At 43.4% G+C, this 25,094-nt stretch overlaps 1 protein-coding gene across 1 annotated transcript in view; it reads left to right on the top strand.

The window, feature by feature from the left end:
* The window catches only part of mast3b (microtubule associated serine/threonine kinase 3b), a 224,362-nt gene that overhangs the window by 40,451 nt on the left and 158,817 nt on the right, over window positions 1-25,094 (top strand). Inside the window, exons 6-12 of the mRNA XM_041204551.1 lie at window positions 7,000-7,075; window positions 11,724-11,933; window positions 15,392-15,493; window positions 15,812-15,944; window positions 16,116-16,174; window positions 23,830-23,912; window positions 24,007-24,215. Coding sequence (XP_041060485.1) covers window positions 7,000-7,075; window positions 11,724-11,933; window positions 15,392-15,493; window positions 15,812-15,944; window positions 16,116-16,174; window positions 23,830-23,912; window positions 24,007-24,215 — 872 coding nt within the window. The remainder of the gene's footprint in view (window positions 1-6,999; window positions 7,076-11,723; window positions 11,934-15,391; window positions 15,494-15,811; window positions 15,945-16,115; window positions 16,175-23,829; window positions 23,913-24,006; window positions 24,216-25,094) is intronic.

Raw genomic sequence — 25,094 nt, 5'->3', positions numbered from 1 at the left:
AGGCAGTCAGCAGCACATAGCACCTAACATCACAGGAGAAACATAAGTTCATTGGGTTGAAGAGAAACTGCTGTAAGGGAGTGTCATCAAGTAGCTGAGAATTAGAAAAATGCACTTTTTAAAAGTAGTGGCTGCTTAAATTTAATTCAGTAACACAAGCAATAGGGAAATGAAGTTAAGTTGAGGCTAGATAAAATAAAGTTGCACAAGTAAACCAAAGTAAAATAAAGTTAACACAAGGGAAGTAATTTGAAGCCATGTCAGGACAGCTCAGTTGAGTGGAATGCTTGTCTTGTAATATGTGGAAAGTTGTGGATGCTACCAATGTCCTAGATGAGCACACGTGCAGGAAGTGTCACCAGCTGCAGAGCCTTGAGTTTTGGGTTTCGGGGCTTGAGCGGCGGCTGGAGTTACTGTGGCACATCCACAAGGCTGAGAGCTACGTGGTTCAGCGAGGTGGTCACACGGCAGCTTAGGAGCCCGGAGGTAGAGAGGGAATGGGTGACTGCCAGGCAGCCCAAGAAAATTAAGCAGGTAGTGCAGGAGTTCCCTGGGGTCTTGCTCGCCAATCGGTTTCCGTTTTGGTTACCGGTGAGGGCGTTGGTTCCTTGGAGGGATGCAGTCAGATACCACAGTCAGCTTTGCTGTACAGGAGGGGTGAGAGAGAGGGGAAGAGCAGTAGTAATAGAGCATTCGTTAGTTAGGGGAACAGACAGGCTTTTCTGTGGCCGTAGATGTGACTCCAGGATGATATGTTGCCTCCCTGGTGCCAGGGTCAAGGATGTCACTGAGCAGCTGCAGAGCATTCTTTTGGGGGAGGTTGTGGTCCACTTTGTACCAATACCAAAGGAAAGGGGATGAGGTCCTGAAAGCAGACTTTAGGGAGATAGGAAGAAGATTGAAAAGCAGGACCTGTAAAGCAGTAATCTCAGGATTACTCCCAGTCCCACATGCAAGCAAGTATAGAAGTAGGAGAATTGAACGATCGAATACGTGGCTGGAAAGCTGGGGTAGGAGGGAGGCAGCAGATTTCTGAGGCATTGGGACCAGTTCTGGGGAAGGTGGGACCTGTACAAGCTGGACGGTCTACACCTGAACAGGACTGTGATGAATATCCTCGCAGGGAGATTTGCTGGTGCTGTTGGGGGTGGGGTGGGGGGTGGTGGGGTGGGGTGGGGTTGGGGGGGGTGGGTGTGGTTTAAACTAGATTGGCAGGGGATGGGAACCTGAGGGCAAATTCAGTGCAAGGAACGGGAGCTGGAGAATTAGTGAGTGACTCTGAAAGACTGAAGCAGCACAGATTTAAAAAATGTGTAGCACAGAAATCTGGCAGTGTTGAAAAGTATATATATAAATGCAAGGAGCATAATAAATAAAGCCAATGAGCTGAGGGCACAGATGGACACATGGCAGCATGATATCATCGCTATAACAGAAACTTGGCTTAAGGAGGGGCAAAAATGGCAGCTCAACATCCCTGGATATAGAGTTTTCAGGCAGGATAAGGAGGGAGATAATAAAGGTGGGCGTGTAGCATTATTGGTTATATAATCAATTACAGTTGTGAGGAGGGATGATATACTAAATGAAGTATCAAATGAGGCCATATGGATTGAGCTCAGAAATGAAAAAGGAGCAGCCACATTGCTAGGAGTGTATTATAGATTCCCAAATAGTGGAGGGAGTTAGAAGAGCAAATATGTAGACAGATTTCTGAGTGCAACAATAATAGGACAGTAATCGTCTGGGACTTCAGCTATCTTAATATTGATTGGGAAATGAACAATGTGAAGGGCACAGACAGAGCAAAATTCAAGAGAATTTCAGCCAGCACATAACAAGCCCAATGAGAGGGGGTGCAATTCTAGATTTAGTCTTAGGAAATGAAGCTGGGCAAGTGGATGAAGTAGCAGTGGGGGACCATTTTAGAGATAGTGATCATAATACAGTTAGATTTAGCACTATTGTGGAAAAGGACAAAGAAGAGGAGTGTGAAATATTGAATAAAATAAGCAAGTGAGAGAGGAAGTACTGGAGGGTCTGGCATCCCATCAGGGTCAGATGGATTGTATCCCAGACTGTTGAAGGAAGCCAAGGAGGAAATAGCAGATGCTCTAAGGATCATTTTCCAATCCTCACTAGATGCAGGTGGGGTCCCAGAGGATTAGAGTTCTGCGAACATTGTACCATTATTTAAAAAGGATATGAGAAATAGGCCAGGAAATTATAGGCCAGTCAGTCTGACTTTGGTGGTTGGCAGATCATTGGAAACAATTCTGAGAGACAGGATAAACTGTCAGTTAGAAAGTCACAGATTGACCAGGGATAGTCAGCATGGTTTTGTTAGGGGAAGATCATGTCTTACTAACTTAATAGAATTTTTTGAGGAAATAACAAGGAGGGTTGATGAGGGTGGTGCAGTGGATGTTGTCTACATGGATTTCAGTAAGGCACTTGACAAAGTCCCACATGGCACACTAGTCAGGAAAGTGAGATCTCATGGGATACAGGGGAAGGTGGTAGGTTGGATCCAAAATTGGCTCAGTGACAGGAACAAAGGGTAATGGTCAATGGATGTTTTTGCAAATGGAAAACGGTTTCCAGTGGTGTTCCACAGGGTTCAGTGTTGTTGCCCTTACTGTTTGTTGTATATATTAATGATTTAGACTTAAATATGGGAGGCATGATTGAGAAATTTGTAGATGACACAGAAATTGGTCATGTAGTTCATGGTGAAGAGGAAAGCTGTCAATTCCAGAAATGTATCAGTGGTTTTCTTGAGTAGGAGAAGAAGTGGCAAATGGAATTCAATCTGGGAAAATGTGAGGTAATGCATTTGGGGAGGGCAAACAAAGCAAGTGAATGCTCTGTAAATGGGAAGTTACTGAGAGGGGTTATGGAAGTGAGAGATCTTGTATTGTGCATTGCTGTCAAAATAAACCCTTCTTCATTACACAATACTAGATTTCTCACTTCCTTAACCCCTCTCAGTAAATTCCCATCAACAGAGCATTCCCTTGCTTTGTTTGCCCTCCCCAAATGCATTACCTCACACTTTTCCAGATTGAATTCCATTTGCTACTTCTTCTCCTACTCAAGAAAACCACTGATATATTTCTGGAATTGACAGCTTTGGCATGCATATCCACAGGTCCCTGAAAGTGGCAGGGCAGGTGGACAAAGTGGTCAGGAAGGCATATGGAATGCTTTCCTTTATTTGGTGAGGTATTGAATGCAAAAGCAGGGATGTAATGATGCAACTGTATAAAATGCTGGTTAGGCCACAGCTGGAATTTTGGGTACAGTTCTGGTCACCACATTACAGGAAGGACATAACTTTTGTGGAGAATATGCAGAGGAGATTTACAAGAATGTTGCCAGGTCTTGAAAATGGAAGCTACGAGGAGAGATTGGATAGGCTAGGATTATTTTGTTTAGAACAGAGGAGGCTGAAGGGTGACCTAATTGAGGTGTACAAAATTATGAGGGGCTGAGATAGGGTAGGCACAAAGACTTGTTTCCCCTAACTGAGGGGTCAATTACCAGGGGGCATAGATTTAAGGTGATTGGTAGAAGGATTAGAGGGGACATGAGGAAAAACTTTTTCACCCAGGGGGTGGTGGACGTCTGGAATTCACTGCCGAAGTTGGTGGTTGAGGCTGAAATGCTCAACTCATTTAAAAGGTACCTGGATCTGCATCTGAAGTGCTGTAACCTGCAAAGCTATGGACCAAGTGCTGGAAAGGGGATTAAAATGAGCGGCTAGTTTCTCTTTTCTCTTTTTTTGGCCAGTGCAGACACGGTGGGCTGAATGGCCTCTTTCTGCACCGTACCTTTTCTATGGTTCTATTTTGAATTGTTTCTTGAAATGTTTCCTACTGTACATTTACCTTCATACTTTTTGGTCTATTTACCCATTTAACCTTAGCCAATTCTCCTCTCATACCTATGTAATTGGCTTTGTTTAAGTTTAAGATTTTTGTTTGTGATTCGAATATGTCACTTTTAAACTTAACTTAGAATTGAATGGTATAATGATCACTATTTCCCATTGGATCCTTTATTTTGAGATTACCAAATAAACCCTTCTTCATTACACAATACTAGATTTAAGATAGCTTTATCCCTGGTCAGTTCCACTATGTACTTCTCCAAGAAACTGCCACAAAAACATTCTACAAACGTATCTTGTAGACCATTCTTACCAATTTGATTGTCCCAGTGTATATAGAGATTAAAGTCCCGCTACAATTATTATATTTCTTTTGATACAGGCTCCAATAATTGCTTGTTTAATGCTCTGCCCAACGGTATAACTACTGTTCGGGAGCCTATAAATTACTCCAACCAGTGTTTTCTGACTCTTGCTATTCCTAATTTCCACCCATACTGACTCTACTTCATGGTCTTCTGAGGCCAATCATTTCTCACTAATGTCCTTATGTCATCCTTTACTATCAGGGCTACCTCTACTCCTTTGCCATTCTGTCTCTTTGAAATATTATATACCCTGGAATATTTATTTTACAACATTGATCACCTTGTAACCATGTGCCTGTAATGATGATTTACCTCTATTTGTGCCACTAGTTTGTGTATCTTATTACAAATGCATCATGAATTCAGATAAAGAACCTTTAAATTCAGCTTTTTAAAATTTCTATTCCCTGCAATTACCTTATTTGCTGATGTACATTTTTTGTTAAACTCTGTCCCTTCCTCTCCTACTCTGCTTGTCTTTACCAACATCACCACACTATGCCAATACCGTGACCTTTCACAGAATTACAGAATCTTTGGGTTTCTAAGTCTCCCTTCACCCAGATCCTCCCCCCACCACCCTGTTAGTTTAAATCCAGCATGGATTTATAAAAATAAAACCTAGCTGAATTTTTGATGAGGCAACAGGAAAGATTGATGAAGGGAATGGCAATAGATGTTGTCTGCATAGATTTTAAGGATGTGTTTTACAAAGTACCACATAAAGATCTGGTTAACAAAATTGAGGCTCATGGAATAGGAAGGTCAATGCCAGCTTGGCAAAGAAACTGGTTTAAGGACAGAAAATAGCGAGTCATCGTAAATGATTTTCAGGCTGCAGAATGGTAGACAGTGGTGTTTCCCAAGGGTTACTGCGAGAACCATTGCTGTTTTTGATATACAAAATTTGATGAAGGTACGAAACTTGCAAGATGATGCTAATTGACTGCAACAGGACATAGATAGACTAGAGGAATGGACAGGCAAATGGCAGATGGAATGAGAAGTGTGAGGTGATGCATTTTGGCAGAAGGGATAGGAAGAAGCAACATAGATTTAATGGCACAGTTCTAAATCGTGTGCAGGGACAGAGGGGCCTGGGGATTCATGTGCAATGATCTTTGGAGGCAGGGCACACTGAGAAAGCAATCAGCAAAGAATATGGGATCTTAGGCTTCATAAATTGGAGTATTGAGTAGTAAAACAGGGAAGTTATGCTGAACGCTTATAAGGGTCTGGTTAGGCAACAACTAGAATATTGTGTCCAGTTCTGGTCATCATATTTTAGGAAGGATGTAAGGGTCCTTCAGAGGATGCGGAGAAGATTTACCAGAATGGTTCCAGGGGATGGGGTGTTTTACTTACAATGTTAGGTTGGAAAGGCTGGGATTGTTCCCCTTGGATCAAAGGAGGTTGAGGAGAGACTCAGCAGGTCTGATACCATCTGCAGAGAGGAATACAGTTAACGTTTCGAGTCCATATGACCCTTCATCAGAGCTAAGAAATATAGAAGTGAGGTGGAATATATTATAAATGCTAAATTACTTTAAAAGAACAAAAGAAATTAACAGCCTAATAAAGCATTTTTATAATAGGGTGTAAAAAGTAACAACAATTTACAACCTCAATGTTAAAATTAAATTCCAGTTAAATTATATTCCACCTCATTTCTATATTTCTTAGTTCTGACGAAGAGTCATACGGACTCGAAACATTAACTGTATTCCTCTTTGCAGATACTGTCAGACCTGCTGAGTTTTTCCAGGTGTTTTTGTTTTTGTTTCAGATTTCCAGCATCCGCAGTATTTTGCTTTTATCTTTAGAGGTTGAGGAGAGATTTGATAGAGGTGTACAGATAATAACAGGTTTGGATAAGGTAGACAATGTAAAGCTGTTCCCATTAACTAATGGTACAAGGACTAGGGGCACAGGTTTAACGTTTTGGGAAGTAGATGCAGTGTGAATGTGAGGAAGAACTTTTTCACATGGCAAATGGTAATGAACTGGAAGTCGCTGCCCAGGAGGGTGGTGGCAGTGGAGCCAATCAATAATTTCTAAAGGAAATTGGGTGAGAACTTGAGGGAAATAATATTGTAGGGCTAGAGGGATAGAGCATCTAAATGGGACTGGATTGCTCTACAGAAAGCTGGTTAGGACTTGATGGGCTGAATGGCCTCCTTCTGTGCCTTAATGACTGTATAATTATAATCAGAGGCAGACAGTTCTTCAGTACCAGCTGCACCTCCAGGAGCAATGGCCACTGAAGGAAGCTGGGAAGAGGAGCAGTCATGGAGGCCATGGATACAGGTAATGGAGATTGCCTCACCAGGTCCAGTTAGGCAGGTCCTGGCGAGAGGCAGTCAGTTTTAAGGTCAGGGGCAGTTTCCTACAGGGTCAGCCCTTGCTGCTGGCAGGGCCCTCTGGGCACAGGGTGCCCAAACAGGAGGGGGTCCTCCTTTGGCCATTGGCGGGCCATCAGCTTTTCTACTAGCAATGGTGGGACATGGCCATTTATTGCCTCAGTTAGCCAATGGGTACCTCAATATTCCATACCCCAACTTAATTAGGGGGAGTGGGGAAGGCGGCAGGCTCTCGACCCTGTGCCTTCTTGTCCCATTCAATGCCCCCTCTGCCTCTCGGCTGGATCTTGAGAATGCATTAACTTCTGTCCTATGACTCTAATAACATTAAAACTGTCTCTAACACAAATAATATTTTAATATTTCTATTTTCTTGCAGCCCTGGGCGATCTTCAGTCTCCTTCGATAACGAGATTGTAATGATGAATCATGTTTACAGAGAGAGGTTTCCTAAGGTAAGGTATCAAAATGACAAAGCTTAACATTACATCTAATGTTACACTGTCACATTACACCATAAGATAGCACCATCACATTACAGCCTCGACATTAAATACTGTAGTGTATCAGTTTTGGCTCTGAGTAGCCATGATGGCATTTGAATCATAAGGTGCTGAGTTAAACATAGAAGCATAGAAAAGATAATGGCATAGCAAAGAGGCCATTCTGCCCATTGTGTCTATACTATCCAAAGTAGAGCTATCCAGCCTAATCCCACTTTCTGGCTCTTGGTAGCCCTACAGGTTAGGGCACTGCAGGTGCAGAGCCATCTCTTTTTTAATTATGAAGATTTTTCATGCAGTGAGTTTCAGAACCCTACCACCCTGTGCATGAAACAGTTCTCTTCTGACCCTTCTGCCAATCACTTTAACCCTCTGCCTTCTGGTTATTGACCTCTCTGCTAACAGAAATAGATTATTCCTATCCACTTGGGTTTCTCATAACTTTGCACACCCCAGCGAAATCTCCCACAGCCTCCACTGTACCAAGAAAAAAATCCCACTCTATCCAATCTTTCCTCATGGCTAAAATTCTTCAGTCCTGGAAACATCCTTGTAAATTTCCTCTGTACCCTCTCTAGTGTGATCACACCCTTCTTGTAATGCACTGACCAGAACTGTATGCATTACGCTGTGATAAAAACAAAAAAACTGCGGATGCTGGAAATCCAAAACAAAAACAGAATTACCTGGAAAAACTCAGCAGATCTGGCAGCATCGGCGGAGAAGAAAAGAGTTGACGTTTCGAGTCCTCATGACCCTTCGACAGAACTGTCGAAGGGTCATGAGGACTCGAAACGTCAACTCTTTTCTTCTCCGCCGATGCTGCCAGACCTGCTGAGTTTTTCCAGGTAATTCTGTTTTTGTTTTGCATTACGCTGTGGCCTAATTAATGTTTATATAGTTCTAGCTTAGTATCCCTGCTCTTGTATTTTATACCTCAACTAATAAAGGAAAATATTCCATATGCTTTCTTAACCAGCTCATCTACTGTCTAGTTACCTTCAGAGTTCTGTGGAAATGCACTCTAAGGTCCCTTGACTCCTCCATTTTTAGTATTCTACCATTTACTGTGTATTCTCTCACATTGTTAGCCGTCCTCAGGAATTTTGCTCTGAAATCTACTGATTGACCTTCACATTCTGTACCTCTTCTACTCTATGGATCAGATTCAATCCCATACATGTCTTTCTGAAAAATGAAAGTCACTGTAGTCCCAGAGGCTGCTCTCTCATTAGAGAAAGACAACTGGTGATGAGTTTAACCTGAAGATTACCACACCTCCAGCGAGGTTGAGAAGGTGGGCCCTTCATGGCTGACCTCAGGTGGTACAGGAATTGAACCCACCCTGTTGGCGTCAATCTGCATCACAAGCCAGCCATCCAGCCAACTGAGCTAACCAACCCTACTTAAGAATTAACAACTCTGATCTTGAATTAAGTACAGTACTTCAGTAATTACTTTCTTTCTGTGCTTTAAAGTAGCTGTTAATTCTCCCAGAACTTTCAGCCCTGTTCCTCCTGGTCCATGTAGCTTTTTGCGGGATGGCTGAAGAACTCTCCTGTTTAACTGGGGTTCAGTGTCTGAACGAATTGAAACTGCTGCTCCAGTAACTAATTTAAAGTGGGTCCTGTGATCTTTAACCAGGATCTCTGTGCTCCAATAGCTTCCACCTTCTTCTTTAATCTCTCCTAAGAAGGATATCACAATGTCTTGTGAATCTCCAACTTCATGGGCTGGGTTTCCTTCTAAAACTGTCTCTTTTTGAGACTTCTACCTGATTTTTCTACTGAAAATGCCCCATCCTTTTACACCAATGGCATTGTATGTCTTTGGTAGGACAGTTCCCACACCTGTGCCTTTCTCTGCTGCACCAGCAACAGCTAATTTGCTGCCACTAATTGCTTCTTTGTTGCATGTGTCTCCTCTCTATTTTCCCTTTTATATGTCTGACAATTTCAACTGTATCTGTTACTTTGGAATTTGGACTGTCTCTCTCTCTCTCTCCCCTGTCTACCGATTGGTTCTGCCTCCTGATCTCGACTGGTTGACTTAATTGAATTAGTTGCCTTCACCAGTGTCAAGTCATCTTGAGACTGCAAATGATCCGATAATGCATCATTCACTACTCCAACAACTATTCTGTCGTGAATTAGCTCCTCTTTCAGATCACTATACTCAGAGTGCTAATCAGTATAAATTATTAATAAATGTGCTGATACTTTCCCCTGTCTCTGGATACATTTACTGAGCTTTGCGCATTCCACAATGGTAGACTGTTATGGACCAGAGGGAGATTAATTTAAACAGCCCTGATTTCTCCTCTCACTACCCGTCCATAAACTGAAAGGTGTTTTTGATTTCTGATGTCCCCCCCACTTTGTAAGTGGGGATGTGTTTTCCCCAACCCTTCAGTTTGGAGTGATCCAATCCCTTATTAATAATCCCACAGCGAACTCGAGGTAAGGCAAAATAAGATGGTTGGTTGGTGGGAAGGGGTTTCGCATTGTTTGCCTCTGTTTGCGCCCATAGAATAAAAGAGGGATAAGGAAAAGAAAGGGGTGTGGGGCAAAACTACGATAAAAATAAGGGTTATGGTTTCACGTGTGTCCAGAATCAAAAGTCCAATAGGGTATTCCTCTAGAGGTTAGCAGGCTGAAACTGTCACAGGGTGATCCATCTTCCCAGAAGCGAATACTTCCCTGATGGAAGAAGGCACGTGGAGATGTGTACCTTCTGTGTAACTTCTGTCTCCCTTCCCACTGTAGCATACCGTGCACCCTCTTCATGCTGTCCTGGAGGCGACACATTATGCAGGGCTCACAATGACGGTTACAGAGATGTGTGTCCATTCCGTAGGACCTGAGAGGAATTTTCGATAATGACTACACTTCTTCCCTTTGCTGTTCTCTCATGTGCAGTCCTTTGTCCATTGGTGCCATGGTCTGAACTGCACTCCTTCAATGTGTCATCACTGCCAGCAGCCTCCAATGCTGAGGTTTGAGAGTCACGTACATCCTGAAGACTCCTTCTCTTCCTGCCTATTCCTACTCTTCCAGATGGCCACATCTACTTATCCTGAACTGTCACTGCCTGCAGGGTGACCACCTCCTGAATGTAAGATCTAGGAAGCTTTTATCATCCCTGATGCTCCGCACTGCCACCAGCTGCCCCATAAACTTAGAAATCCTGAGCTTGAGCTGAGATAGTTGGAGAAACTTCCAACACATGTGATCCCCCAAGAAACATGAAGTGTCCTGAAGTTCCCACATGGTTCAGAAATGGCAAGCTGCAGGAACAGCTGACCATCCATAATCAAAACATTTGAGAGATTTTCTCTCCAGCATTTGTTTCAAGTCGGAAAGTCAATCAGTAATCTATTCTCACTCATACTTTTCATCGAGTGCATAGCACATTGTACCACAATGAACTATGACCTATATACCATTCAATGGGTTTACTATATTCAGTGCTTGCATTGTATAGAATCTGACACAATATTGATTCCAGCCATGTTGAGGTACAACCTGTTTGACCTATACAGGTCTCAAACCTCCCAAAACCGGTTTCAATGCCCCAGGAACCTAAATTCCTCCCACTCCATCTGAATGTGCATTCAGACACATAGACATGCAGAAACTAGGAACAGGAATAGGCCATTCAGCCCTTCAAGCCTGCTCCACCATTCAATATGATCATGGCTAATCCACTATCTCAACACCATATTCCCGCTTTCTCTCCATACCCCTTGATACCCCAATATCCAAAAAATTATCAATCTCTTTCTTGAATATACTCAGTGATCTGGCCTCCACAGCCTTCTGTGGTAGAGAATTCCACAGGTTGACCACCCTCTGAGTGAAGAAATTTTTCCTCATCTCTGTCCTAAATGGCCTGCCCCGTATCCTGAGACTGTGGCCCCTGGTTCTAGACTCCCCAACCAGGGGAAACACCCTCCCTGCATCTAGTCTGTCTAGCCTTGTTAGAATTTTATAAGTTTCAATCAGATCCCTTCTCGTTCTTCTAAACTCTAGTGAATGCAGAACCAGTCGAACCAATTCAGCTGCACTGTCCTCCTATTTCTATAGTCACAAGCATGTGACACTGAAGATAATCCAGAGATTATGACCTTTGAGGCCCTGATATTAATTTTTTTCCAAGTTCCCTAAAATCAGGTTATAGGATCTTATTGCTCTTTCTACCTATGTCATTGAGCTAATATGGATGACGACCTCTGGCTGTTCACCCATTCAGAATCCACTTCTATGGATTTGAACCCCTAATCCATGGCTGCCACTCAAGGGCAGTGTTGAGGGAGTGTGGCACTTTCAGAGGAGAGGTTTTTTGATGAGGCTACCTCCACATTCTCATGTGGATGTAAAAGATCCCATGCTCACTTGTGGAAAAACAAGGAAGTTAACCATCTTCATAAAAACGTATGAGGCTGATTGCAAAATCCTGCCACTAACCTTGCTGTTACTGTCATGTTGAGTCAGATGTTGCCCCTTCCACTCTTTGCTGGGATGTGTTTTCTATGTAACTTTTTACCCACTTACTGTCCTCACCCATTAACTGGATGGTTTTTCTTTTCATTTGGTGATAGGCCACAGCTCAGATGGAGGAACGACTTCAGGAAATTATCAGCAGCTTCTCGCTCGACAACGTTTTGCCACTTGCAGACGGAGTGCTTGGGTTCATCCACCATCAGATCATCGAACTGGCGCGAGACTGTCTGGTGAAGTCACACGAAGCCCTCATCACCTCCCGCTACTTCCTTGAATTGCAGGAAAATTTGGAGAAGATGTTGCAGGATGTAAGTCCCCACCCCAATCCAATCCAATCCAGCTCAACCCAGGCCAGCCCAGTCCAATCCAAGCCCAAACCGGCTCAAACCTATAAGTGAGACAGATTACAGGAGCTTTTTGCCTTGCATTTATCAGGACAAATGCAAGAATGCCAAATTTTAAATAATCACAATAATTTATACTGCAGGAGAAAAGGGTGGTGATTAGTTGTCAAGTCGACTCAGTTTGGCAAAGTCGTTGCCTAGAGAAAGCAATGGGGGATCTATAGGCTCCTGACTCTAGGTAATTTTTAAAAAGGTGTAAGACTTGAACATATTCCTTTTGTTTGTAGAGAATGGGTCCCTGTGTATGAATGTATGTCACTTCTTGCAAGTGTAAATGAGCCACATTATGATCTCCACTTAAATTGGTTGTTCGTGTAGCTATTAGTGCACTCAGTATTGTTCAGTAATTGCTGTCCAATCATGGAATCACATCTAACAGTAATAATTTTGTTTTGGGTTTTGTAAGCATGGGTTGGTTGAGTATGATCTGTACTTTGCCTATTGCAAATGATGAAAGGAACATGCTGTTTGATTTGATCAGCCAATTGCTGGGAATGGCTATATTCCTGACATCACAATGGCACTGATATCTATACACAGTGTTGTTCAATTATGTGGTAGGCAGAATGTTAGAAGTGATATACATTCATACACAGCAACCCGCTCTCCACAAACAAAAGGAATATATTCAAGCCTTGCGCCTTTTTTTGAATTACCCAAGATCTTGGGGAGCCTATGGGGAGCCCCTGTTGCTCTCTCCATGGCAATGCCTCAGCCATCAGATCCGCTTGCCAAGCAATCAGATCCACTGGCAACCTATCAGAAGCCTTTTCTCCAGTGGTATAAACTGTTGTGATTGTTTAAAATTTGGTATTCTTGCATCTGTCCGATGAGTGCAAAATGAAAAGTTTCTGCAACATGTCTCTCTTTTCAGCAATATTCAAGGACATATTAGGGCTTGTTCAAATAGGAATGTTTTGAGGCACATCTTAGAGGAGAGAAAGATAGCAAGCAGAGTACTTTAGAGAGAGTTTAGGCCCTTGGCAGCTGAAGGCACTGCCACCAACAGTGGAGTAATTAAAATCTGAATGTTCAAGAGGCCAGAATTAGAGGCCCACAAAGATCTTGTGCAGTTGGAGGAGTTTTTTAAAATTAATTTACAGGATGTGGGTGTTGCTGGCTGGGTCAGCATTTATTGCCCATCCCTAGTTGCCCTTGAGAAGGTGGTGATGAGCTCCCTTCTTGAACAGCTGCAGTCCATGTGGTGTAGGTACACCCACAGTGCTGTTAGGGAGGGAGTTCCAGGATTTTGACCCAGTGACAGTGAAGGAACGGCAATATGTTTCCAAGTCAGGATGGTGTGTGACTTGGAGTGGAACTTCCAGGTGGTGGTGTTCCCATCTATCTGCTGCCCTTGTCCTTCTAGATGGTAGTGGTCGTGGGTTTGGAAGATGCTGTTGAAGGAGCCTTGGTGAGTTTCTGCAGTGCATTTTGTAGATTACAGAGATAGGGAGGGGATGAGGTAATTGAAGGATTTGAAAACAAGAATGAGAATGTTAAAATGTAGTTGTTGCCGGACTGGAAGCCAATGTAGGTCAGTGAGCACAGGTGGTGATGGTTGAATGGAACTTCATGCAAGCTAGGTCACAGACAGCAGAGTTTTGGATGACCTCAAGTTTATGGAGGGTAGAGTGTGGGAGACCAGCCAGGTCAGGATTGGAATAGTCAAGTCTAGAGGTAACAAAGGCATAGATGAGAGTTTCAGCATCAGATGAGCTGAGACAGGGGCAGAGTTGGAAGAAAAGTTCTATAATTCTTACTCCCCTGCTCTTTCTCCAAAACCCTGCATATTTTTCCCTTCAAGTATTTATCCAATTCGCTTTTGAAAGTTATTATTGAATCTGCTTCCACCGCCCTCTCAGGCAATGCATTCCTGATCACAACAACTTACTGTGTAATTTGTTTTTCCTCACCTCCTGTCTGGTTCTTTTGTTGATTACTTTAAATCTGTGTCCCTTTAGTTACCAACCCTCCTGCCACTGAAAAGTTTCTCCATATTTACTCCCATCACAACTCAACATGATTTTGAACACCTTTATCAAATCTCCCCTTAACTTTCTCTGCTCTAAGGAGAACAATCCCAGCTTCTCCAGTCTCCCCATATAACTGAAAATCCCCCTCCCTTTAGTAACATTCTCGTAAATCTCCTGCACCCTCACCGAGGCCTTGACATCCTTCCTAAAGTGCAGTGCCCTAAACTGAACACAACCCTCCAGATGTGGTCCAACCAGCGATTTATAAAAACTTCCTTGTTTTTGTACTCAATGAGTCTATTAATAAATCAACCTCCTTTCGGGCTTTTTAACAGCCTTCCCATTTCACCCTGCCTCCTTCAAATACTTGTGGAAATACAGCACCCCACCGCCCCCCCCACACCTGCCTCCAAGCCTCTCTGTCCCTGCACCCCTTTTAGACTGTACCATTTAGTTTTTATTGCCTCTCCTCATTCTTCTGAAAGGTGTCATTTCAGACTTCACATTTGGGGAGATTGTAGCAGAGTGGTAATGTCAGGGAGGGAGCGGGCATGGGCTCAGATCCCAGCATGGCAGCTATTCGAATTTAAATTCAGTGAATAAACCTAGAATATAAAGCTAGTAATGGTGACCATGAAACTGTCATTGATCACTGTAAAAACCCATCTGACTCACTAATGTCCTTCAGGGAAGGAAACCTTCCATCCTTACCTGGTCTACATGTGACTCCAGGCCCACAGCAATGCGGCTGATTCTTAACTGCCCTCTGAAATGGCCTAGCAAGCCACTCAGTTCAAGGGTTAGAGTTCAGGTACCCCGAGGGGGACACAGTCTGAGGCTGGAGAGGCTTCAGCAGGGCTATCTCCACATCACTGCCCCATCACTCCCCTGAACCATCACTATCCTTCCATAAACCCCAACTCCCACCATGAATCCCCCACCCTCACCCCAACCTGCTGAAACACTCTCTAATTCCCAAAACTCTGCAACACACTGTGAACCCCCCAAAACTCCTGTACCCACTGAACCCACGCACTACCCCACAGATGCCACAGACTGAACCCCCAAATCCTCCACTGAATCCCCCCTACTCCTTATCCCTCCTCATACCCTAACCACCCTGATCCCCCCACCACATCCCCCTGAACAGCCCCAAAGTAAACCCCAGCACCTACCTATACCCCTCAACCCTCACCCTCCCCGACCTTCCTGAACCCCTGTACCCACCCCTCACCCACCCTGGACCCCAAAATACCCCCTGAACCTCCCACTTCCATAACTGCACCCACTCCCACTCCTCCTCTGGCTGTTGTCCATGTTATCGTGCCAGGTTTGAAGGTCTGACTGAGCCTCTCTGACATTCTCGAAATTTCTGGATCTTTCTCTCAGGCCTATGACCGTGCAGCCAGTGATGAGGTGATGTTTATTACTCAGTTGGTCAGGAAGTTGCTGATGGTGATTGCTCAACCGGCTCGACTCCTGGAATGTTTGGTGAGTTTTGAATCCTGTTTGTTCCCCTGAATACAAAATTGGGCATTTACAGTTACACAGCGAGTGACCCTTACCTTAATAAACATTGACTCTCTACAGTTACATAGTGATCCTTACCCTACTGAGCAGTGACTCTGTACAGTTACTCAGTGAGTGACACTTACTCTGAATAAACAGTGACTCTGTACAGTTACACAGTGAGTGATCCTTACCCTGAATACACAGTGAGTCTGTACAGTTTTACAGCAAGGGATCTTTATCCTACCTATGGTGCTTAATCGTCTTATGGACTAATAATTTTTTCGTATTTTGTGACAGGAGTTTGACCCTGAGGAGTTTTATCATTTACTGGAAGCAGCAGAAGGACATGCAAAAATTGGGCAGGGAATAAAGACAGATATCCCACGATACATCATTAGCCAGCTAGGCCTGACCAAGGACCCACTCCATGGTAAGATTCTGCTTCTGTCTGATATTTATTACTGATCACTTCCTACAACATATGATTCATTCCTTTGTACTCTTTGCCCACACTGACCTTCACTGAGCATTATTCAAATATTTTGGATTTCACATTTCTTGTCTACTGAATTTACTTCTATTTGCAACTTTGTTTATCCAGAAATTGTTCAGTTGGACGGTTTAAACTCAATCTCTCCGCAGTCATCTGATTTTCAAGATGTGAGTAAGCGTAATTATCCTTTTTCTCTTCAGATATAATCATTTTTTGATGCTGGGAAGTGACAGTATGGATGTGGTAAAGTGGGCCAATACTACATGGCAAGGACAAATAGATGGGAGTCAGAAGGTTGTGTGTCCAAAAGCTACATCAGCGATTTGAGCATATGGTCTAGGCCAGTAGCCCAGCGGAGTCCTGCACTGTTGCAGGGTCAGCGCTGAGGGAATGCTGCTGTGTTGCAGGGTCAGCACTGAGGGAATGCTGCTGTGTTGCAGGGTCAGAACTGAGGGAGTGCTGCTGTGTCTCAGGGTCAGCACTGAGGGAGTGCTGTTGTGTTGCAGGGTCAGCACTGAGGGAGTGCTGCTGTGTCGCAGGGTCAGTACTGGGAGAGTGCCGCACTGTTGAGGGGTCAGTTCAGAGGGTGTGCTGCTGTGTCACAGGGTCAGTACTGGGGGAGTGCCGCACTGTCGAAGGGTCATTTCAGAGGGAATGCCGCACTGTCGAAGGGTCAGTTCGGGGGAATGTTGCACTGTCAGTAGGTCAGTACAGAGGAAGTGCTGCACTGTCAGAGGGTCAGTACTGAGAGAATGTTGCACTGTCGAGAGGGTCCGTAGTTACATACGAACAAGGAGCAGGAGTAGACCACTCTCGAGCCTCCTCTGCCATTCAATAAGATCATGGCTGATCTGATAGTAACCTCAAATCTGCATCCTACCTGCACCCTATAACTTATCACCCCCTTGCTTACCAAGAATCTACCCACCTCTGCCTTCAAAATATTCCAAGACGCTTCTTCCACCACCTTTTCAGGAAGAGAGTTCCAAAGCTCTCAACCCTCAGAGAGAAAAAAAATTCCACCTCATCCCTGTTTTAAATAGGCAATCCCTTATTTTTAGACAGTGATCCCTATTTCTAGATTCTCCCACAAGAGGAAACATCCTCTCCCCATTCACCCTGTCAAGACCACTCAGGATCTTATTTTTCAATCAAGTAGCCTCTTACTCTTCTGAACTCCAGCAGGTACAAGCCTAGTCTGTCCAACCTTCCCTCATAAGACAATCCGCCCATTCCTGGTATTAGTCTAGCAAACCCTCTCTGAACTGCTTCCAACACATTTACATCCTTCCTTAAATAAGGTGACCAAAAGTATATAGTATTCCAGATGCGGTCTCACTAGTGCTTGGTATAACTGAAGCATAACCTCGCTACTTTTGTATTCAATTCCCTTCGCAATAAATGATAACATTCTATTAGCTTTCCTAATTACTTGCTGTACCTCCACACTAGCCTTTGTGATTCATGCACTGAGACACCCAGATCCCTCTGCATCTCAGAGCTCTGCAATCTCTCACCATTTGGATAGTATGCTTTTGTTTTATTCTTCCTGCCAAAATGGACAATTTCACATTTCCCACATTATACTCCATTTACCAGATCTTTGCCCACTCACTTAACCTATCTATATCTTCTTGCAGCCTTCTTATGTCCTCCTCGCAACTTACTTTCCTCACCTATCTTTGTGTCATCAGCAAATTTAGCAACCATCCCATCCACCCCTTCATTCAAGTTACTTATATGAATTGTAAACAGTTGAGGTCCCAGCACTCACACTGATCCCTTTGGCACACCACTCATCACATCTTGCCAACCTGAAAAAGACCCATTTATGTCTACTCTCTGTTAGCTAGCCAATCTTCTATCCATGTCAATATGTTACCCCCTATACCATGAGCTTTTATTTTCGGTATTAACCTCTGATGTGGCACTTTATCAAATGCCTTCTGGAAATCTAAGTACAGTATATCCACCAGCTCCCCTTCATCCACAGCATAATATGTTACCTTCTCAAAGAACTCCATTAAGTTGGTTAAACATGACTTCCCTTTCACAAAACCATGTCGACTCTGCCTGATTATCTTGAATTTATCGAAATACCCTGTTATAACTTTTCTAATAATAGCTTCCAAAATTTTCCCCATGACAGATGTTAAGCTAACTGGCCTGTGGTTTCCCGCTTTCTTCTCCCTCCCTTTTTGAATAATGGAGTTACATTTACTGTCTTCCAATCTAATGGAACCTTTCCCGAATCTAGGGAGTTTTGGAAAATTAAAACCAATGCATCAACTATCTCACTAGCCACTTCTTTTAAGACCCTAGGATGAAGTCCATCAGGACCCAGGCACTTATCAGTCCACAGCTCCAACAAACTACTCAGTACCTCACCTCTGGTGTTTGTAATTTTCCTGACTTTCTCCCTCCCTTCCATTTCCTAATTTATAGCTGTTTCAGGGATGTTACCTGTATCCTCTGTAGTGAAGACTGATGCAAAATACCTGTTCCTTTCATCTGCCATTTCCTTATTTTCTATTTTGAATTCTCCAGACTCACTTTCTATTGGACCAAGGCTCACTTTGTTAATTCATTTCTTTTAAAAATATTTATTGAAACACTTACTATCTGTTTTTATATTTCTGGCTAGCTTTCTCTCGTACTCTAATTTTTCCCTCCTTATTAATCTTTTAGTCATCCTTTGCTGTTCCCTACATTCTGTTCAATCTTCTGGCCTTCCACCTCTCTTTGCACAATTATATACCTTTCCTTTAAGTTTGATACTATCTTTAACCTTTCTAGTTAACCCACAGATTGTGTGTCTATCCCTTGGACCTTTTCTTACTCATTGGAGTGTATCTATTCTGTGTATTCTGAAATGTCCCCTGAAATGTTTGCCATTGCATCTCTATTGACCTATCCCCTAACCTAATTTGCCAATTCACTTTAGCCAGCTTTGCTTTCATTCTTTCATAATTGCCTTTATTTAAGTTTAAAAGCATAGTCTCAGACCCACTCCTCTCTCCCTCAAACTGAATATAAAATTCAATCATGTTATAATCATTGCTACCTGGGGATACCTTCACAATGAGAGCATTAATTAATCCCATCTCGTTGTACAATACCAGGTCTAGTACAGCCTGCTCTCTGGTTGGTTCCAGAACATGCTGTTCTAAGAAACTATCCCAGAAACATTTTATGAACTCCTCATCTAGGCTACCTTTGCCCATCTGACTTTTCCAGTCTATATGCAGATTAAAATCTCCCATGATTATCATTGTGTCTTTCTGACAAGCTCCCATTATTTCTTCCTTTATGCTCCACCCTACCGTGTGGCTCCCGTTAGGGGGCCTGTGCACGACTCCAGCAAGTGAATTCTTGCCTTTACCATTTCTCATCTCTACCCAAACTGTTTCTACATCCTGGTTTCCTGAATTTAGGTCATCTCCCTCTAATGTGCTAACATCATCATTAACTAACAGAGCCACCCCTCCACTTTTTCCTTGCTTCCTGTCCTTCCTAAATGTCCTGTACCCTTCAATATTCAGGTCCCAATCCATGTCCTCCTGCAGCCATGTTTCCATAATGGCTATCAAATTGTACTCATTTACTTCTATGTGTGCTGTCAGTTAATCTGTTTTGTTTCGAATGCTTCGTGCATTCAGATACAGAGCCTTTAGTTTTATCCTTTTATTCTTTTTATAACCTCTAATCTCATCTGTTGATTTACTGTTAGATTTGTACTCCCTATTCCCTCCTGTTGTGGTTTGTTTTCCATTTCCCGTAATAACACCTTTCTCTTTTGTCTTATCTCTACTCTTTGATTTACTACATCTTCCCAAATTTGATCCCTTGCCCCAACTACTTAATTTAAAATCCTCTCTACTTCCCTAGTTATACAGCTGACAAGAACACTGGTCCCAGCAAGGTTCAGGTGTTGACTGTCCCAACGGTACAGATCCCACTTTCCCCAGTATTGGTGCCAGTGCCCCACAAACCGGAAACCCATTTCTCCCACATCAGGCTTTGAACAATGCATTCATCTCCCAAATCTGATTTGTCCTATGTCAATTTGCACATGGCTCAGGTAATAATCTGGAGATTAGGACCTTTGAGGCTCTGCTTCTTAATTTGGTACGAAGCTCCTCACACTGACTATGCAGAACCTCCTTCTTTGTCCTGCCTGTGTTGTTGGTACCAACATGAACCGCAATGACTGTGTCCACCCCTCCACTGCAAGTTCTTGTCCAACCCCGAGCAAGTACGAACATACATACGAGCAAGGAGCATGAGTAGGCCATTCAGCTCCTTGAATCTTCTCTGACATTTAATAAGATCAAGACTGATCTGATAGCCTGAAGTCTGCATCCCATCTACCGACGATAACCTATCACCCCCTTGTTTACCAAGAATCTATTCACCTCTGCCTTAAAAATATTCAAAAACTCTGCTTCCACCACCTTTTCAGGAAGAGAGTTCCAAAGATTCACCACCCTCTCAGTGAAAAAATTTCACCTCACCTTCGCTTTAAATGGGCAACCCCTTATTTTTAAAAGGTGACCCTTAATTCTAAATTCTTCTCCACATCCACCCTGTCAAGATCCCTCAACATCTAATATGTTTCAATCAAGTTGCCTCTTACTCTTCTAAACTTTAGCAGATACAAGCTTGGCCTGCCCAACCTTTCCTCATAAGACAACTAACCCATTCCAGGTATTAGTCTGGTAAACCTTCTCTGAACTGCTTCTAATGCCTTTACACCCTTCCTTAAATAAGGTGACCAATACTGTATATAGTACTCCAAATGTGGTCTCACTAGTGCCCTGTACAACTGAAGCATAACCTCTCTACTTTTGTATTCAATTCTCTTCACAGTAAATGATAACATTCTATTAGCTTTCCCAATTATCTGCTGTACTTGCATACTAACCTTTTGTGATTCATGCATTAAGATACCCAGATCCCCCTGCACCTCAAAACTCTGCAATCTCTCATCATTTAGATAATATACTTCTCTTTTATTCTTCCTGCCAAAATGGACAATTTCACATTTTCCCACTTTATACTCCATTGGCCAGATCTTTGCCCACTTGCTTAACCTATCTATATCTTTTTGTAGCCTCCTTGTGTACTCTTCACAACCTACTTTCCTACCTATCTTTGTGTTTTCAGCAAATTTGACAACCATCCCTTCAATCCCTTTATCCAAGTCATTTATATAAATTGTAAACAGTTGAGGTCCCAGCACTGATCCCTGTGACACACCACTCGTTACATCTTGCCAACCTTAAAAAGACTTATTTTTGCCTACTCTGTTTCCTGTTAGCTAGACAATCTTCTATCCATGCCAACATGTTACTTCCTATACCATGAGCTTTTACTTTCTGCAATAACCTCAGATGTGGCACTTTATCAAATGCCTTCTGGAAATCTAAGCACAGTACATCCATTGGTTCCCCTTTATCTACAGCACATGTTACTTCCTCAAACAACTCCAATAAGTTGGTTAAATATGATTTCCCTTTCACAAAACCATGTTGACTCTGCTTGATGACCTTGAATTTATCCAAATGCCCTGCTATTACTTCTTTATTAATAGATTCTCACATTTTCCCATGATGTTCAGAACCCTGGTTCTGGGCAGGCAACACAGCCGTCTGGACTCACACTCTTTACTGCAGAGAACGGTGTCAATCCCTAACTATAGGGTGAAAAGGGAAAGGTTTAGGGGGAACATTCGGGGGAACTTTTTCACTCAGAGTGTGAGAGTGTGGAACGAGCTACCATCTGATGTGGTAAATGCGGGCTCACTCTTAAGTTTTAAGAATAAATTAGATAGATACATGGATGGGAGAGGTGTGGAGGGTTATGAACTAGATGCAGGTCAATGGAACTAGCGGAATAATATTTCGGCACAGACTAGAAGGGCCGAATGGCCTGTTTTCTGTGCTGTAGTGTTCTGTGGTTCTATGGTTCTATACTGTGGCCTACTACCAATACCTTCCTTGTAACTATCCGACTTGAATAGCTTCCTGTACCATAGTGCCATGGTCAGGTAGCTCATTCAACCTGCAGCCCCCATTCTCATCCAAGCAAGCTGAAAAAACCTCAAACCTGTTGGACAATTGCAAGGCCTGAGGCTCCTGCACTCTGCCCTCTGGGTCCACTTACCTGCCTCATTTCCAGCCACACCTTCCTGTCCTTGACCACTAACCAAAATCAGTAAAGTCTATCCTAAAGGGTGGAATAAAGTGTCCAGGTAGCTTTCCCGGTCCCTGATATGCCGCAGTGTCAGCAGCTCGGTTTCCAGCCATAAACTCGGAGCTGAAGTTCCTGCAGCCGCAAACACTTACTGCAGATCTGTCTGCCCTGGATCACAGCAGAATCCAAAAGCCCCCACATTGTGCAATTGTAGCACATCACCTGCCCTGCCATCTCCAGTATTTGTTAATTAATTCATAACTGCTAACTGATTAATTATAATTAATAAAGCCTACACCTCCCAATAGGTTTTGGCACTGCCTGTACTGATAAAACAATACAGTTCCTGCAATACTGATAAAACTAATAATTTCAGTTACTTGTTTGCCTGCTGCTTCTGCTGCACCAAAGTGGAAATCAATACTGGAGGCTGAAGAGGAGCAGAAGGAAAAAAATCATCTCCCACCCTTCACCGAACTCCCCGCTCAGCATACTTTACTTCTCGCAGTAAACCTTACTTAAAGCATCTCTTTCCCCTATGCACTGAATTCCCACTTTGAACCAAATTGCCAAATATTCTTTCCTGGCTTTAGTCTCACCCAGGCCGATGTCTCCCCTCACTCACTGTGTCCCTCTTACTGATGGGTCAGTACTGAGGGAGTGCCGCACTGTCGGAGGCTCAGTACTGAGGCAGTGCCGCACTGTTGGAGGGTCAGTATGGAGGGAGTGCCGCACTGTCGGAGGGTCAATACTGAGGGAGTGTTCCACTATAGAACCATAAGAAAGAGGCCATTCACCCCATTGTGTCTGCGTTGACCATAAAAAGCGATAAAAGAAACTGGCCACTCAATTTTGAACCCACTTTCCAGCACCTGGTCTACAGCTTTGCAGTTTCAGCACTTCAGGTGTAGATCCAGATACCAGACGTCCACCACCCTCTGGATGAAAAGGTTTTTCCTCATGTCCCCTCTAATCCTTCTACCTATCACCTTTAATCTATTTCCCCTGGTAATTGACCACTCAGCTGGGTGAAACATGTCTTTCCTGTCCACCCTATCCAGGCCCCTCATAACTTTGTGCACCTCAATTCGGTCACCCCTCAGTCTCCTCTGTTCTAAGGAAAACAACCCCAGCCTATCCAATTTCTCCTCATAGCTGCAATTTTCAAGCCCTGAAAACATTCTTGTAAATCTCCTCTGCACTCACTCCAGAGGAATTATGTCCTTCCTGTAACGTGGTGACCAGAACTGAACACAAAATTCCAGCTGTGACCTAACCAGTGTTTTACACAGTTCCTACATTACATCCTTGCTTTTGTATTCTATACCTGGTCCAATGAAGGAAAGCTTTCCATATGCTTTCTTTTCAACAGAACAGGGTGAGGGGGTGGGGGTGGGGGGGGGGTGGTGGTGGGGGGGTGCAACACAACAGGGCGAGGGGGGGTGACAGAACAGGGCGAGGGAGGGCGACAGAACAGGGCGAGGGGCAGTAAATTGAAGACAGATAGTCGATGGGGTTGGGGTTGTTGCTTTTTGAAGTCTCTCATGGCTCTAATTTCACATTTCTTGCTGAATTTTTGGAATGAAGAGAATAATTAGTTTTAATTCAAAAAATGTTCCTTTATCAGAACCGAGCATCAGTTCCATCACGTAGAAAACCGAGTGAGAATGATTTTGAGATGATTAAGCTGATCAGTAATGGAGCATATGGGTAGGTCAAAACTCATGCCTGTCAAATCCTTTCTCTTGAAAAATTGCAGAGAGTTGGAGTGAATGTGTGTTTAACCAGGTGTTTATATCCCTAGAGCGGTGTATCTCGTCCGGCACACAGAAACAAGGCAGCGATTTGCCATGAAGAAGGTCAACAAACACAACCTGATCCTGAGAAATCAAATCCAACAGGTGTTTGTCGAGCGTGACATCCTAACTTTCGCGGAGAACCCGTTTGTTGTCAGCATGTATTGCTCCTTCGAAACCAAGCGCCACCTCTGCATGGTGATGGAGTATGTGGAAGGTAGGGCTTGAGAATGGTAAGCAGCAAAAGGCTCAGGCCATTTGGGAATCAGTTATTTCCCACATTGTGGTCTTGCGTCTGTGACCATACCTTGTGCCTGTGACAGCAGGGCAAATGCACCATCATTAAAGATTTGTTTTGTCACAGTCATTTAATCTAATCGGAGCCATTGGATTCACATGGGTTATATGACGGGTAGAAACATGCTCTGGGAGGCTTCTTAGTCAAATAAAACAAACTTTATTTACATGAGATCTTCTGTGACTGCTTGTATCCGGCCAGCCCCTCGTACAGCCATTTCTTCCGAGGGAACCCCTCCCTAGATTTTATTCCCCTGCACTAGCCACACATTGGTTGAACAAATCACATGACCCCTACTCAGTTGAACTGATCGCAAAGTGACAGTCATCACATCCCTCCCCATTTAACTCCTGTCAGTTAACAATTGCTTTATTCAATTGAACCAAGAATTTTATGAATTCTATAAATAATTACATGTGATGTTAACCCGGACTTTAAGTCCACAATACATGCAATACACCCATTGTTATAAATTAAGGGATTTGGTGTGGTTTTCGAATTTGCATCGAGTGGCGTAGTTCAACAAGTTGTGAGGTTTGTATTGGATCGAAATTTTCTGAAATTGTACGAGTGGGTAACTCCTGGAGGACCACGAGCTCCTGCTCAGTCCTGGCTATTTTGAGTGGGCCTGTGGGCTCTTCTCCCCCCTGCTTGGAGCTCCTTCTTTTGCAGGCACAGGGGCAGGTCACCTCCTGCTCCCTGGCAGTCCTCCGCTCCAGCTGCCCTGGACTCACAGCCACATTTGGTATGGACAATCAATTATCATTAACCTCCACAGGGAGGTCCTTAACGTTTATT

This window comes from Carcharodon carcharias, chromosome 14 (genome assembly GCF_017639515.1).
Source record: "Carcharodon carcharias isolate sCarCar2 chromosome 14, sCarCar2.pri, whole genome shotgun sequence".
NCBI classification, from domain to species: domain Eukaryota; kingdom Metazoa; phylum Chordata; class Chondrichthyes; order Lamniformes; family Lamnidae; genus Carcharodon; species Carcharodon carcharias.
Note: the sequence above shows the minus strand (reverse complement) of the source record. Positions and strands in the feature narration are given on the sequence as shown.